Genomic DNA, 13,823 nt, shown 5'->3' with positions numbered 1-13,823 from the left:
GTGGGAGGAGCCTATTTTACTAAAAAGGCTATAACTCAAGAAGTAGTTAAGTAAACTTCACCAACCTTGGTATACATGTGTTAGAAGTCAGTCTGAGGTCACAGTAAAAAAACTGCGTCGATTGGCCACATGGTGGCGCTATAATACGAAAAAGAATACGAAAAATGTATAGACACCTGACCGTTTGTCCAAATTACTTGAAATTTGGTATGCAGTGTCTTTGCCCAAGGGGCCATGTATGCCTAAGAGGATATTGGCGTATCTCAAAAAACATGGCCGCAATTGGCCAATGAGATTTGAGCACCTATTAAACCAGGTTGACATACTCTGATCAGAACGAAACTTGGTGGGCATGTTTGGCACAAGGTCCTAGAGGTCTGTAAGAATTTTGAAAAAAATCGGCCACTAGTTGGCGCTAACAAGTTTTAAGGCTCTCTAATCACGTGTTGTTACAAATTTCGTCAAAAAATGCATATCACTTGATAGATCTCCTCATGCTGAAAAACTTTGCCTCAAGAACCACTACTGTCAATCAAACTGTTCATTTAATATTCGCGAATATGTTAAAAACCTACTTTCGCGAACTAGTACCTGGACTTTTGGCCTTTCGGAACCAATTTGGTCTACGATGATTCTCTGGACTCTCTAGATCAATAATTATCAAAAAAATGTTCCATTTGCCTGGCTGTAACAGGATAATTTATTCAAGTGGCAGGACAAAATACACTCAAAAGCCAATAAATCCCATAGAAAAACCCCAAACTTCGCAAAAATAGATGAGCATATGTGTCATAACATAGTGAAGAAGCATGCAGAGTTTTGTGGAGATCAGACAATAGGTGCAACTATAACTGTCAAAAAGCTTTGAAAAATTTCCAAAGCTACAATGCCTGTATTGGCTGTGAATGGACTTTTCCATTTATTATTTCAGTGGTTAAATGCTTGCTAAATAAAACGTAATGTCTTTTGATGTTTGGGTGCTTAAAGGCCTTAACAGCTTGAACCCCGATAAATGCTGCTTGCAGCTTTAATTATTATTATTATTTTATTTGGCAGACTTTCTGAGCACTGAAGGACACCTTACATAGTAAAGATAGCTTTCACACAAACAGGAAAAAAGACTACAACCTGGTATGGGTTGTAGTACAGTGGAGTGTAACAAAACATGTCAAATAAAATAAAAATGGAACTACAGATGAATGTGTGGCGGAAGCAAATTCCCCAGCCTAGGTGCTGAGCAGGTTAAAGCCCAAGCAACCAGAGTTGATAGGCGGAAATGGGGGGTGACAAGAAAACCAGCAGAGGCTGAGCAGAGGGAGGGAGCAAGAGGGGACATGGCCAGGCAGGAGGTCAGGGAGGTGAGTAGGTGCAGGATAATGCAGGGCTTTGTAGGTGAGGAGGTGGGTCTTACATTATATTTGGTAGAGCACAGGAAGCCAGTGAAGACTGATATGAATGGGTGTGATGTGTTCAGATGATTTTGTGCAAGTGAGGATTCTGGGCCCTGAGTTCTGGACCAGTTGGAGTCTCTTGGTGAGTTTTTGGGGAACACCAGTGAGTAGAGTGTTTCAGTAATCGAGTCAAGAAGTGACAAGGGCATGTATGAGTGTTTCAGTAATTGAGTTGAGAAGTGACAAGGGCATGTATGAGTGTTTCAGTAATTGAGTCGAGAAGTGACTAGGGCATGTATCAGTGTTTCAGTAATCGAGTGGAGAAGTGACAAGCACATGTATGAGTGTTTCAGTAATTGATTTGAGAAGTAACACGGCATGTATGAGTACCATAGGTACTGCGTAGGTCTTCAGGGCCAGTACCTCTTATTTCGGGACATCTCCAATAGTAGACTTTGTTCTCAGACTTATCCTTTTTGTCATTGTTGAACTTCTTGATTTAAATTTCCTTGATTTCCGTAGAAAGTTTGTTTTGGAGCTCTTTATTCGTTTTCATAATTTCCATAAATATACTTTCATTATTGAAGGCTAGTTGCAGAGTTACACGTTTCTCTTCAATAAGTGTATCCATTTCTTTCGAGTCCTTTTTTAACTGGTCGACAATTAGTGTCATTAAATCAACATTTGTTCAGGATGGCGCACCAGCGATCACAGAATTCCTTTGTGCGCTGGCCCAATGATGGTTCTTTTTGCCACCTGTGCCCTCTTGGAATAATTCCTTGGCAGCAGGGGCTAGCTCAATTTGCGGCATCGGCAGCTCGCAGTGGCATTTTTAGTGGCAGGTTGAGATGCCACGGCATCTTCCCCGTTAGCAGTGGCATTTATAGTGGCAGGTTGAGTTAGCAGTGGCATTTTTAGTGGCATGTTGAGTTAGCAGTGGCATTTTTAGTGGCATGTTGAGTTAGCAGTGGCATTTTTAGTGGCATATTGAGTTAGCACTGGCATTTTTAGTGGCATGTTGAGTTAGTAGTGGCATTTATAGTGGCAGGTTGAGATGCCGGTGGCAGGTTGAGATGCAATAGTATGTGACTGGAACATACATTGAAGTCACGGATCTTTACAGATATATTCCATATCACAATGAAAATGTTTAGCATATTAACTATTTGTATTTGAAAGACCAAATTTATGAGAACCTTATATAAGGACAACATGACGAAGAAAGCTATAGTAACCGAGCACATTAACTATTTTGATTTTGAAACTAATATCCTGTCATTTTTGGGAAGGAAACCTTTTTAGTCAGATGAATGCTGGTTATACAGGGAAGGATTGACATTACTTTTCAGGCAGAGGAAGGGGAACGGGAGTAATGGATAATTAAAATGTGAAATATTTTACAATTTTCTTTGTTAACCCTTCTTAATATCCCCTGTCAAATTGTTTTCATGGTTTTTACTTAATACCACAGACAGACGAGGTTTATCCAGAGACTGGAAAAAATACTGATAGTACCTGGAACTGTAGTTGAGAAGCAGCTATTCATAACAGAGGTCATTTTGCCAGAGGTAAAATAATGAGGATATGTAATGTTTACAAATAATACAACTACATTTACAGGAAAACTAATTACTGAGTAAGTTATGCCATACAACAAGTGTCACTCGATTTTGGATAATTTGGAGAACATAATTTCCAGAATACATACCACAACAAGAAAAATAGAATCATGGCTTTCTGCTAATAGTTGTTAAAATCCAAACTGAAGTACTTGAATATGACTATTCATTTTAGTGAGTACATAAATGTACAGTATACAAGACGAAATACTTTAATGGGTTTGAAGCTGATAATTTCTGACATGCTTATTATTAAAAATCATTTAATTTTTTGTTACATGTGTCGTTACCAAGCAGAATCTGTGCTTCTAACCACCACACCTTCAAAGAAAAAGAAAGGGTAGGCTACAGGATGTTCTTTCCGATGTTGGTGTGCAATTCGATATGAAACATCACTTAATGCATTATGCTTGCTGTTGCATATTAGCAGGTGATGTTTTACATAAATCACATTTACAGATTATTTCCTTTTTCCCCAAAGCTGCAAGAAAGGCAGCTGAGGAAACCGAGACCACTGAAGAGGTAAAACCATTTGTCAACTCCTACCCAAAACCATTTCCCACAAAAATGTATTTAACTCAGGACTGTTATCTTGTCAAAATTGACAATCTGTAATATATTAATAAGTGTGTATGTGTTGCAGTCAGAGAGACAAGTGTTGTCGATTGCTTGACCATAGAATACAACATTGCTTACTGTGACAGGAAGCTTTTTTGTTTTGTTTGATGTGTATTGAAGATGCTCTGGATACAGATTAGTTGCATGACCATACCATACCATCTTCTTCCGCTTATCCGGGGCCGGGTCGCGGGGGCAGCAGTCTAAGCAGGGATGCCCAGACTTCCCTCTCCCCAGACACTTCCTCCAGCTCTTCCGGGGGGACACCGAGGCGTTCCCAGGCCAGCCGGGAGACATAGTCCCTCCAGCGTGTCCTAGGTCTTCCCCGGGGTCTCCTCCCGGTGGGACGGGACCGGAACAACTTCCCAGGAAGGCGTTCCGGAGGCATCCGAAACAGATGCCCAAGCCACCTCAGGTGACCCCTCTCGATGTGGATGAAAACAAGTCTGAAGTGTAAATTCAACAATGTTCTGAAACCTATTTACTTTTGGTAGATAGCCGTCCCACATAACCGTATATCGCACTTTCACAATCTGAATCTGAGATATCGACTGTGTTCTGAACTACAGCATATTACCTGTGTAGTGCGGTACTTCTGCCCTCTACTGCTCTACACCTGAGATACCGTGCCAGTCAAGGACGCGATACTCCCGTGCTACTGTATGATAACAGAGGGCATGTCATGGTCAATGACCGATGGGTGAGTGGGTTCTGGTGTCCAGCGTAACTGTATATAAAGCCTTGCCTCTCCAGCTCTAACTTCACCAATAACCAAGAACCAGACGGAGTCATGATGAAGTGGGCTGTAGTCCTGTGTGCCCTGGTGGCCATCTCTGAGTGCAATGTCAAGTAAGTACCAACAGACTGTTCTTTCTCTCCTATTTGCATTAAATGTTTGTTTTTTATCTGCCTGTGCAATCTGCCAAACGACCAAAGTGTAAATGCATTTCCAGGATCTCTCTGATCAAGGGGAAAACGGCCAGAGAGACCCTGATGGAGAAGGGTTTGTGGGAGGAGGTCAGCAAGAAGTACCCATACAACCCCATGGCCAAGTTCCTGCAGACCGGAGACGAGGGAATGACCAATGATGCCGACGTAAGCCGGAGACTGACGCTTAGCCTAGCCGTTTGAGTGTAGGGCCGGTGACCACAAATCCCAGACACAACAAGGTGAAAGATCTGTTACGTATCCACAAGCCAGGCACTTCACCCTACCTTGCTTTGGATGAGCGTCTCCGTCTGCTTAGTGACTAAGATATGTAGATGCATGAAGTTTATTAACTGTAGTTTATTAACTTGGGTACGATACCAGGCTGGTCCCCTATGGGAGCGATTGATAAAGTGTACTATGGACATAATGCACATCTGTCTATTCATACTGAATTGCTCACCTTGTGTAATCCTCTCTCGGCAGATGTCCTACTATGGTGTGATATCCATTGGAACTCCTCCCCAGTCCTTCAAGGTCATCTTTGATACTGGCTCCTCCAACCTGTGGGTGCCCTCTGTTTACTGCTCCAGCCAAGCCTGCCGTGAGTACACACTGTGTGGTCAGAGAAGTCTCCGAAACCTGATTCAAGTATTCAACATGTTGAAAAGAGTCTGGTTTCTTTTGACATAGAAGAACTATGTCAGTGTTTAAGCGTCACTACTTTGTCTGATTGAATAAAACAAAGTAGCTAGCAAGATTGAGATCACAGCAGCCATTAACTACCTCAACTAAAACTGGAACTGCAAATGTTTTGCCTAGAAATTTTGACTTTGAATTTGATATCTGGCATGTCTACCTGTTGTTGTGAGTCGCAGAAAAAAGTAGCGTGGTTCAAGGCTAGAAATAGTCAATGGAAAACATTGGTATCACACAAAACATATTCTTTATTTTATTTACCATCGCAATGTGTGTTGGCAAAAAAACTGCTATAAATTAACCGATAAACAATGAATGATCCAATTCCGGTGACTCTTCTACCCAAGTGTAACGTCGATAAAAAAAGGAAGGTTTGATAACATGCCATCTTGTGTCAGTTAGTAGCTCCACACTGGCCCTGTGATCTAACCTTCATGCCATCTTGTGTCATTTAGTAGCTCTACACTGGCCCTGTGATCTAACCTCTATGCCTTCATGTGTCAGTTAGTAGCTCTACACTGGCCCTGTGATCTAACCTTCATGCCATCTTGTGTCATTTAGTAGCTCTACACTGGCCCTGTGATCTAACCTCTATGCCTTCATGTGTCAGTTAGTAGCTCTACACTGGCCCTGTGATCTAACCTTCATGCCATCTTGTGTCAGTTAGTAGCTTTACACTGGCCCTGTGATCTAACCTCTATGCCATCTTGTGTCAGTTTGTATCTCCACACTGGCCCTGTGATCTAACCTCTATCAATCAATCAATCAAATGTATTTATAAAGCCCTTTTTACAACAGCAGTTGTCTCAAAGTGCTTTACAGAGACACCCGGCCTTAACCCCTCCGGGTCGGAATCCGCAGTATCGCGGAAAATCGGACACTGTATATTTCTAATCGTAGAATCCGAATGGTTATAGCTATTAACTTGATGTTTCCTTTCCCGTGTGCTGCACATTCCAATGAAGCGATTGATATAAGATTTGTGTTCATGCGTTCATCACAGCCTTCGTAAGACGACCGCAAAGTTGCACCAAAAATGGGAGCCATTACGCACATCACGAAATGTAGCCTAGTTATATCCGCTGTTTAGAAGGCTAATCTTGGTTGACTAGTCGCAAACGGTGTGTGTACTATGTCATCTGACGCCTGGCATTCAATAGCAATTCAAATTAGCATACCCTGCAAATTTTAGGTATAAGGCGCAAGCACCCATTCCAAGTGGCCTCTACCTACCCAGCGCATCAGTTGAGAGAGTATCTAGAGATAAATTGCTTTGCTTTTATTCCAACAAAGAACATTTTCAACAACGAAAACTTTTGTTTATGCAAGATGGCAAAAAGGTTTACAGCCCAGCAAGTCATGGAACAGATCTTCGAAAGTGATGAAGATGCTGCAGCAGATTCTGGCCCGGATGACTTTTTTACTGACGAGGAAGAAGATTTCATCGATGGAATGGATCGAATGGAGGATGAAATGTAAGTAGATTTCAATCATGTTGGGATCACCATGATTATTTCATAATGCGTAAATTGGTTTCCATGGCCTATTGATACATAGTAGGCTACTGTTCTGGTAAATAGAACACGTATTCTATACAGGGTCGTTCTTGATTTGTTGTTACAGTTAGTAACCTACTGTTCTGGTATATAGAACCTAGACTAGAATGAAATAAGTAACGGAACCCAGTCCGGGATAACATTGGATTTGCTCTAGGTTTTATTGAGGTTTGTACTCATACTGACTTAGTGATAAGTTCACAGGGTTGTTTGGTAGGGTATATGTTTTTGCAAGCCATGCTTGTAACACCTCGTGAATGCTTAGGATGTTATCAACGACCGTAAGAAGGGACCCCTGAGTATGACACGCTCTTCCGTGTGAGGCCACTCATGGATGACATCAAAATAGCATGCTAGTCATTCTACCAGCCCCGGCTGAACCTCTCCATTGATGGACGGATGGTTGCCACAAAGGCCAAAACAGGGATGACCCAATACATGAAGGCCAAACCTACAAAGTGGGGCTTCTAACTGTTTGTGTTGGCAGACTCCAGCAATGGGTACACTTGTGACTTCACAGTCTACACTGGGAAGAGCAAGTTTGCCTTTGACTCTGTGGTGGGGCTGATGAAGCCAGCATTCCTTGGTTCAGGGTACCACTTGTACGGTGATAGTTTTTACACCGGCCCACATCTGTTCAGACACCTCAGGTCCTTGAAATTTGGAGCCTGTGGGACCATCCGTGAAGGAAGGAAGGAGGCTCCAAAAACCAAGGTCAATGCCCTGACCAGGAAGTCCCCAAGAGGATCCCTGAGGTGGATTAGAGACGGCGACCTCCTCTTCACAAAATGGATGGACAACAGGGAAGTCTCAATGTGCTCCACCATTCATCCTGCATACTCAGGTGACACAGTACAGAGAAGGCAGAAGAGCAGGGAAGGACACTGGGAGACAAGTCACATTCAAATCCCAACCCCAATCATAGAGTACAATAAGTACATGGGAGGTGTTGACTTGTCTGACCAACTCATCCAGTACTACTCAGTGCACCACATAACCAAGAGGTGGTACAGGACCCTCTTCCTCCATTTCCTGGACATTGCTATTACCAATAGCTACATCCTCCACCAGGAGCTGTGCCAGAGTGCACAGAGTCGGCCCCTGACACATGAGGCGTTTGTTGAGCAACTTGCAGCTGAGTTGTGTGGGGTGACATTGGCTGTTGCTGCCACACCAAAACTAACCGGACATACCCCTTTGCCTACCAGAGAGACAACTGACCAAAGCCCGAGGGCCACAGCTGGACGCCTCAGGTGTGAGCTCTGCAAGCGAAATGGTGTAAAGAAAGACACTCCCTGGAAATGCGGTGAATGTGATGTGCCACTCTGTTTGCTTGCAGACAGGAACTGCTTCCATCTGTGGCACAGCTAAAAAGACTATTTGTGGGTGCTCATTTATTTTTGAGTAAGACCTGATTCATGGTAACTGATTCATGTAAAGAGTTATTTTTTCTTTTTTTTTTCACAGAACATTTAGGAACTGCTTCCATCTGTGGCACAGCTACAAAATACTTTTTCTCTTTACCTATTTATTTTTGGGTAAAACAATTTATCCCAGTAAATGTGCATAGTTCTATTTTTTTTATTGTTATTTGTGTTAGAATCAAAACCCCATGGTGATTTTCAGTTCTTGTATTTATGGATAATAAAAACCACAAAAAGATGCACGTGTGTTTTGCATTCATTGCATATACACAGTATAATGAGTTTCTCAGAAGGCTGTTATGATGTAGTTTTTTGGGGGGATTATATCTAGACATATTCGTGAAGCAATCAGTTTGTGGATAAACAAAAGGAACGTTTATCCCTATGGGAATAAACAGCCAAACAGACTCCACAGAATGGTCGCCAACCGAAGCGCATTGCGTAGGCTACAATTCCATAATTATCCTGAAAAATTATCTACAGGATCTTACGGCAGGCTTTTGCTAACATCTAGGCATCCTAACGAAGCGACTGGAAAATAGTTTGTATACATATGGATAATAGAGTCCGCCTGGTAGATTTGGACCAAACCGGTCACCATTACGCATTGAATTAGCCAAGTCTTCCTATGTTTATTTTTTGCCCAAATCACAAATAGCCCTTGTACCATACTTGTTCTAGGGGAAACATGATCTCTGCAACCTAGGAAGGATGTTACGTCATAGAAGTCACTTCCATAGAGACGATAAACAAAATTGAGGATCTCAACGATCACTGATCAATAATGGCGATTAGTAGTTTTCGTTCCGCTTATGCAAGATAGCTCTTTGTTTTCATCCAAAACGTTTTAGAACATATTTGAACGTAATCAAGAGGCCGAGGAAGGTTATTCTGTCCAGGAACACTTTCTACCAGGCACGCGTAATGACCAACCAGCTGAGACAGCTCAGACAGGTGACGCATCCAGATTATAAGTGAGTACATCGCTATTTCTGATAAATGGCACCCTATTATGTCGTTTGTATTATAAAAATGATATGAAAAAGTTTTTTTGTCAACATAGTATGAGGATGTTCATGGGTTTTTGGGAAAAAGTTGTAATATTTCTTATTTTATTAAGTCAAAACTATCTAACGGTCTCGTGCTGCCATCTGGTGGCCGTTTGGCTTCATCACAGGGAAAAATTCCCAAAAAGTTTTTATTTCTAAGTTATTTTATAAGGTTTTATTTCTAGGTACAAGAACCAACTTTTTTGGGGTGCCTATATTTTTGACCTTCTATTATTTGTTTTATTCATGAGTTTCAACTAAATGCAATGTAATATGACAGTAAAGGCATGAAACTATCAGGGAATACAATTGAAACAAAACTTCATAAGGGTTTCAATACAATTTTATCATCCTGAATGGCAGAAATGTTTTCCCGAAAAATATGTCTTTTGCCTTTCCAACAGATTAGTTTTCTAAATGGTGATTCAAAAGTCTGTTTTTATGTGTTATTATTGTAGCTGAGGGTGTGGTGAATACCAGGATATGCAATAATCCATGGTATCGGTTACAGAAATGAATCTAGGACCCAAAATGTCCAAGTAGTGACATCCGGCCTGGAATGCCCACTGACCACTTTGGGTTAAACCCCAAGGAGCAAACAACAGTAGTGTTGAATATCAGTGGCAAGGAAAAACTCCCTAAGAAGGTCGAATTTTAGGAAGAAACCTAGAAAGGACCCAGGCTCAGAGGGGTGACCAGACCTCTTCTGGCTGTGCCGGGTGAGATATTAAGAGTCCAATTGGAATAATAAATACATTTCTCCGGGCTAAATCCAGAGTCTATTTGATTTTAGACTAGGTCAGAAGTATGACCAGGTGGACAAGGACAGGGACAGCAACGGGCCCCCCAAACCAGGTAATCCGCAGGTGTGGACCAGGATCTCATCTCCTCCTAAAATGTAAAACTGGAGGAGACTGAGAAAAGTTAGTAGTACATCCCTCATATCCCCCAGCACAATAATATAGCAGCGTAACACCTTGGAACAGAGACGGAGGGGTCCGGTGACAGCTATGCCATCTTGTGTCAGTTAGTAGCTCCGCAGTGGCCCTATGATCTAACCTCTATGCCATCTAGTGTCAGTTAGTAGCTCCACACTGGCCCTGTGATCTAACCTCCATGCCATCTTGTGTCAGTTAGTAGCTCCACACTTGCCCTGTGATCTAACCTCCATGCTATCTTGTGTCAGTTAGTAGCTCCACACTGGCCCTGTGATCTAACCTCCATGCCATCTTGTGTCAGTTAGTAGCTCCACACTTGCCCTGTGATCTAACCTCCATGCTATCTTGTGTCAGTTAGTAGCTCCACACTGGCCCTGTGATCTAACCTCCATGCCATCTTGTGTCAGTTAGTAGCTCCACACTGGCCCTGTGATCTAACCTCCATTCCACAGGCTGTGCATTTAATCTCAGGGGACACAAAGTAGACTCCTCATGGACCTGTTGGTTCAGTGGCCAATCAGCCTGATTGTGTTTTACAGAGAACCATGTCAAATTCAACCCTTCACAGTCCAGCACCTTCAAGTGGGCCAACCAGCCTCTGTCTATTCATTATGGAACCGGCAGCATGACTGGAAGGCTGGGCTATGACACTGTTTCGGTACGTTCATGTCAGTTGAACGCGTTATTCTGGTCCTGTGTTTTCTGGTAGCTGATGTGGGCTGCATGTGTGTTTTCAGTTGGGAGGCTTGTCTGTGAACCAGCAGATCTTTGGTATCAGTCAGACAGAAGCTACGTTCATGAGCTACATGGTTGCTGACGGCACCCTGGGACTGGCTTTCCCCAGCATTGCGGCTTCTGGGGCCACACCTGTCTTCGACAACATGATGAGCCAGGGCCTGGTGTCCCAGAACCTGTTCTCAGTCTACCTCAGCAGGTACCCTGGACTACTGAGTTAATAGTAGTGAAACTGACATAGTGTTTTTAAAATGAAATGTCTGTTTTGGCAATTTAAGCAGTTACCTTATGGTCTCTTCTCTTCCTCCACAAACAGCAACTCTGCTGAGGGCAGCGTGGTGTCCTTTGGTGAAATCGAGAGTAGCTACTACACTGGACAGATCACCTGGATCCCCTTGACCTCTGAGACCTACTGGCAGGTCAGCATGGACAGGTACAGTTGCAAATCTCTGGGGTGTTGTAGGATCTCTCACACTGGAATACCTAGAATGTACATGGCTGCTTCCGTGTTTAAGTTAATGGCAGAACCAACTTTATTTTCTAAGTTTGATGATAATATTGAAAAACCTTCCTCACAAAGAGACCTCAGAATGAAAACACAACACATGTATGAGAGGGAAATATACTGTACATAATATACAACTGTACACAAAGCCAGTACTCAGACTCTCCTGATATTGATCATTACAGTGTTACCATCAATGGCAACGTTGTGGCCTGCAATGGTGGTTGCCAGGCGATTATTGACACTGGCACCTCCCGGATCGTCGGGCCAAACAGAGACATCAGCAACATAAATTCCGTGCTCGGGTTCACACCTAACCAGTATGGACAGGTGAGTCCAACCACACACTTGCACAAACAGAGTCTCTCTCTCTGTCTCTCACACACACAAACACACACACACATTGATTACACTTAAACAATATATTTTTCTAATCCTGAACCTAATCCTTATCTTAGTAACTTCAGCATAACTTTGATAACCAAAGTTAATGTCTAAACTTAACCTAACAAACAAAACTTTATCACAACCCCATTGGTAACTGTTGCCCTAAACAAATCCCTTTTTTCAAAATGATGACTTGAAGAATGTCCCAATTTGAATCCTTCTTTTAACGTATAATCGTTTGGGGACGTTTTTGTCCCTGTTGATATTTTAAAACATGAAACACACACACACACACACACACACTTGTTTTTTTTCACAATTACACCTTGCTTAACCACACAATAACATGTAACGTGTTCTATATTACTTCTGTCCTAGAACTCATTGAACTGCGGCAACCTTGCCAGCACACCTGAGATTACATTCACACTCAACGGAAATGCCTTCACTCTGCCTGCTACCGCCTACACCATCCAGGTAGAGCCCAATAACAAACATGCCGTTAAAATCTCTCTGACCTTGTCTGATCGTTGCTGGTCGTGTGTTTAGTCTGTCAATCTAACTGGTTAGCTCTATGTTGGGCTATTAGTTGTTCTGGTAGATTTGCACAGGTGAAAGAATGAATCAGGGCTTGAGGCTTCTTCATGGAAGGTCTCCAGATGTTACAATCACAGTCAGTGTTAGTTTGAGCTCCTCAACCAGACCACATGTATACCTGAAACCCATTTATTTTAGTTACTGGAGCAAAAGGTCTAATATCTCTCATGAAAAGGCACCAGCGTAATACAAATAGGTAAAGACATTTCTGATTTTCTCTCTCTCTCTCTCTCTCTCTACAGAGCTCTTATGGCTGCATTACAGGTTTTGGTTATAGCGACTTTGACCAGCTCTGGATTCTTGGAGATGTTTTCATTCGACAGTATTATTCCATCTTTGACCGACAGAACAACAGAGTTGGTCTGGCCCAGGCTGTCTAAGAGATCCACTGATAAGACCCTTTCTAGAGATTAACTAGATGTCCATTTAGACCCCAGACATCTTAAATCCCAAAATCCTTAAGGAGATCATGACATGTTATAATTGGAGACATGCAAAATTCATATGAAAGCCAAGTAATATGACAAAACTAATGGATTTATTCCTAATACATTTACATATCTCTGTCACACATTAAGATCCATTTTAGAAATATGTCATAATGTGCAGCCAATATTTTTCATATGAATCAACATTAGAACAAATTGTGACACATTGATTGTGAAATGTTCCGCTGCTACTGATGAATAAAATCTATAACTAGCAATGTCTGTGTACGGAATTTGATTATGTTTCATTCTCTTTCCCTGAGGAAAAGTATGTTTATGTTTAACTCCTGTATCTGATGTAAGAAATGGGGAAAACTGAAGGGTATTCCCAAGGGGCAGGTATAACCATAACAGAAATATTCCTCTGTAAACCTATAGACTAGACCAGGACTAGACATATGTATTTCCACCAGGGAACCATGTTAGGTCCTGTCCCAATATCCACACTGCACCCTGAGGTCTTCCGCGAAGATATTAAGAGCAGAATTGGGACCGTTCTTTCTTCTCCATTGTCGCCACTCATCCCGGTTGTGCTACCTGCACCAAAACAACCGTTTTGCTTCCCCATTGGTTAGCGGTTCGAAACGCCACGACACTACAGGGATTCTGGGTAATAGCCTATCGCAAAGTCTGGTCTGATGCACACTTGTGGAAGGGGTTCATTAAGTGTGCAAGAGGACCCCCTACGGTCTTGCACCCCACTAGCGAGAACACTTTGGTATTATTTTTGAAAGCTGGGTTCGATTCCCAGTTATTACCTTCATATATCGTTGTGCTGAAAACACTGGTGACACTGCATTTGCTCGTCAGTTTTTAATATCAAGCACTGGGTCCAGCATATTTTATAAATGTTTAACTCTGGCGTTTCTCTCGTAGAGATGTAGCATTCA

General features: G+C 42.3%; 1 protein-coding gene across 1 annotated transcript; it reads left to right on the top strand.

Annotated features, from left to right (window-relative positions):
* The first annotated feature begins 1,440 nt into the window (after nt 1-1,440).
* LOC117595382 (pepsin A-like) lies at nt 1,441-12,955 on the top strand. Its single transcript, XM_034295868.1, has 10 exons — nt 1,441-1,533; nt 4,368-4,477; nt 4,582-4,723; nt 5,042-5,159; nt 10,761-10,879; nt 10,959-11,155; nt 11,273-11,389; nt 11,647-11,791; nt 12,227-12,325; nt 12,688-12,955. The coding sequence occupies exons 1-10, from the start codon at nt 1,456-1,458 to the stop codon at nt 12,823-12,825; spliced, it is 1,263 nt and encodes a 420-aa protein (XP_034151759.1). The 5' UTR covers nt 1,441-1,455; the 3' UTR covers nt 12,826-12,955.
* The last annotated feature ends 868 nt before the right edge of the window (nt 12,956-13,823 follow it).

Source organism: Esox lucius, chromosome 12 (genome assembly GCF_011004845.1).
Source record: "Esox lucius isolate fEsoLuc1 chromosome 12, fEsoLuc1.pri, whole genome shotgun sequence".
Taxonomy (NCBI): Eukaryota; Metazoa; Chordata; class Actinopteri; order Esociformes; family Esocidae; genus Esox; species Esox lucius.
This window is presented reverse-complemented; position numbering and strand designations above follow the sequence as displayed.

Excerpts from the sequence above, each read along its gene's own strand:
- LOC117595382 (XM_034295868.1), top strand. The coding sequence starts at position 1,456 with ATGGGTGTGATGTGTTCAGATGATTTTGTGCAAGTGAGGATTCTGGGC. Across the intron at positions 4,478-4,581 it reads ATCTCTGAGTGCAATGTCAA|GATCTCTCTGATCAAGGGGA; the intron begins GTAAGTACCAAC and ends ATGCATTTCCAG. Across the intron at positions 11,390-11,646 it reads TGGCAGGTCAGCATGGACAG|TGTTACCATCAATGGCAACG; the intron begins GTACAGTTGCAA and ends TGATCATTACAG.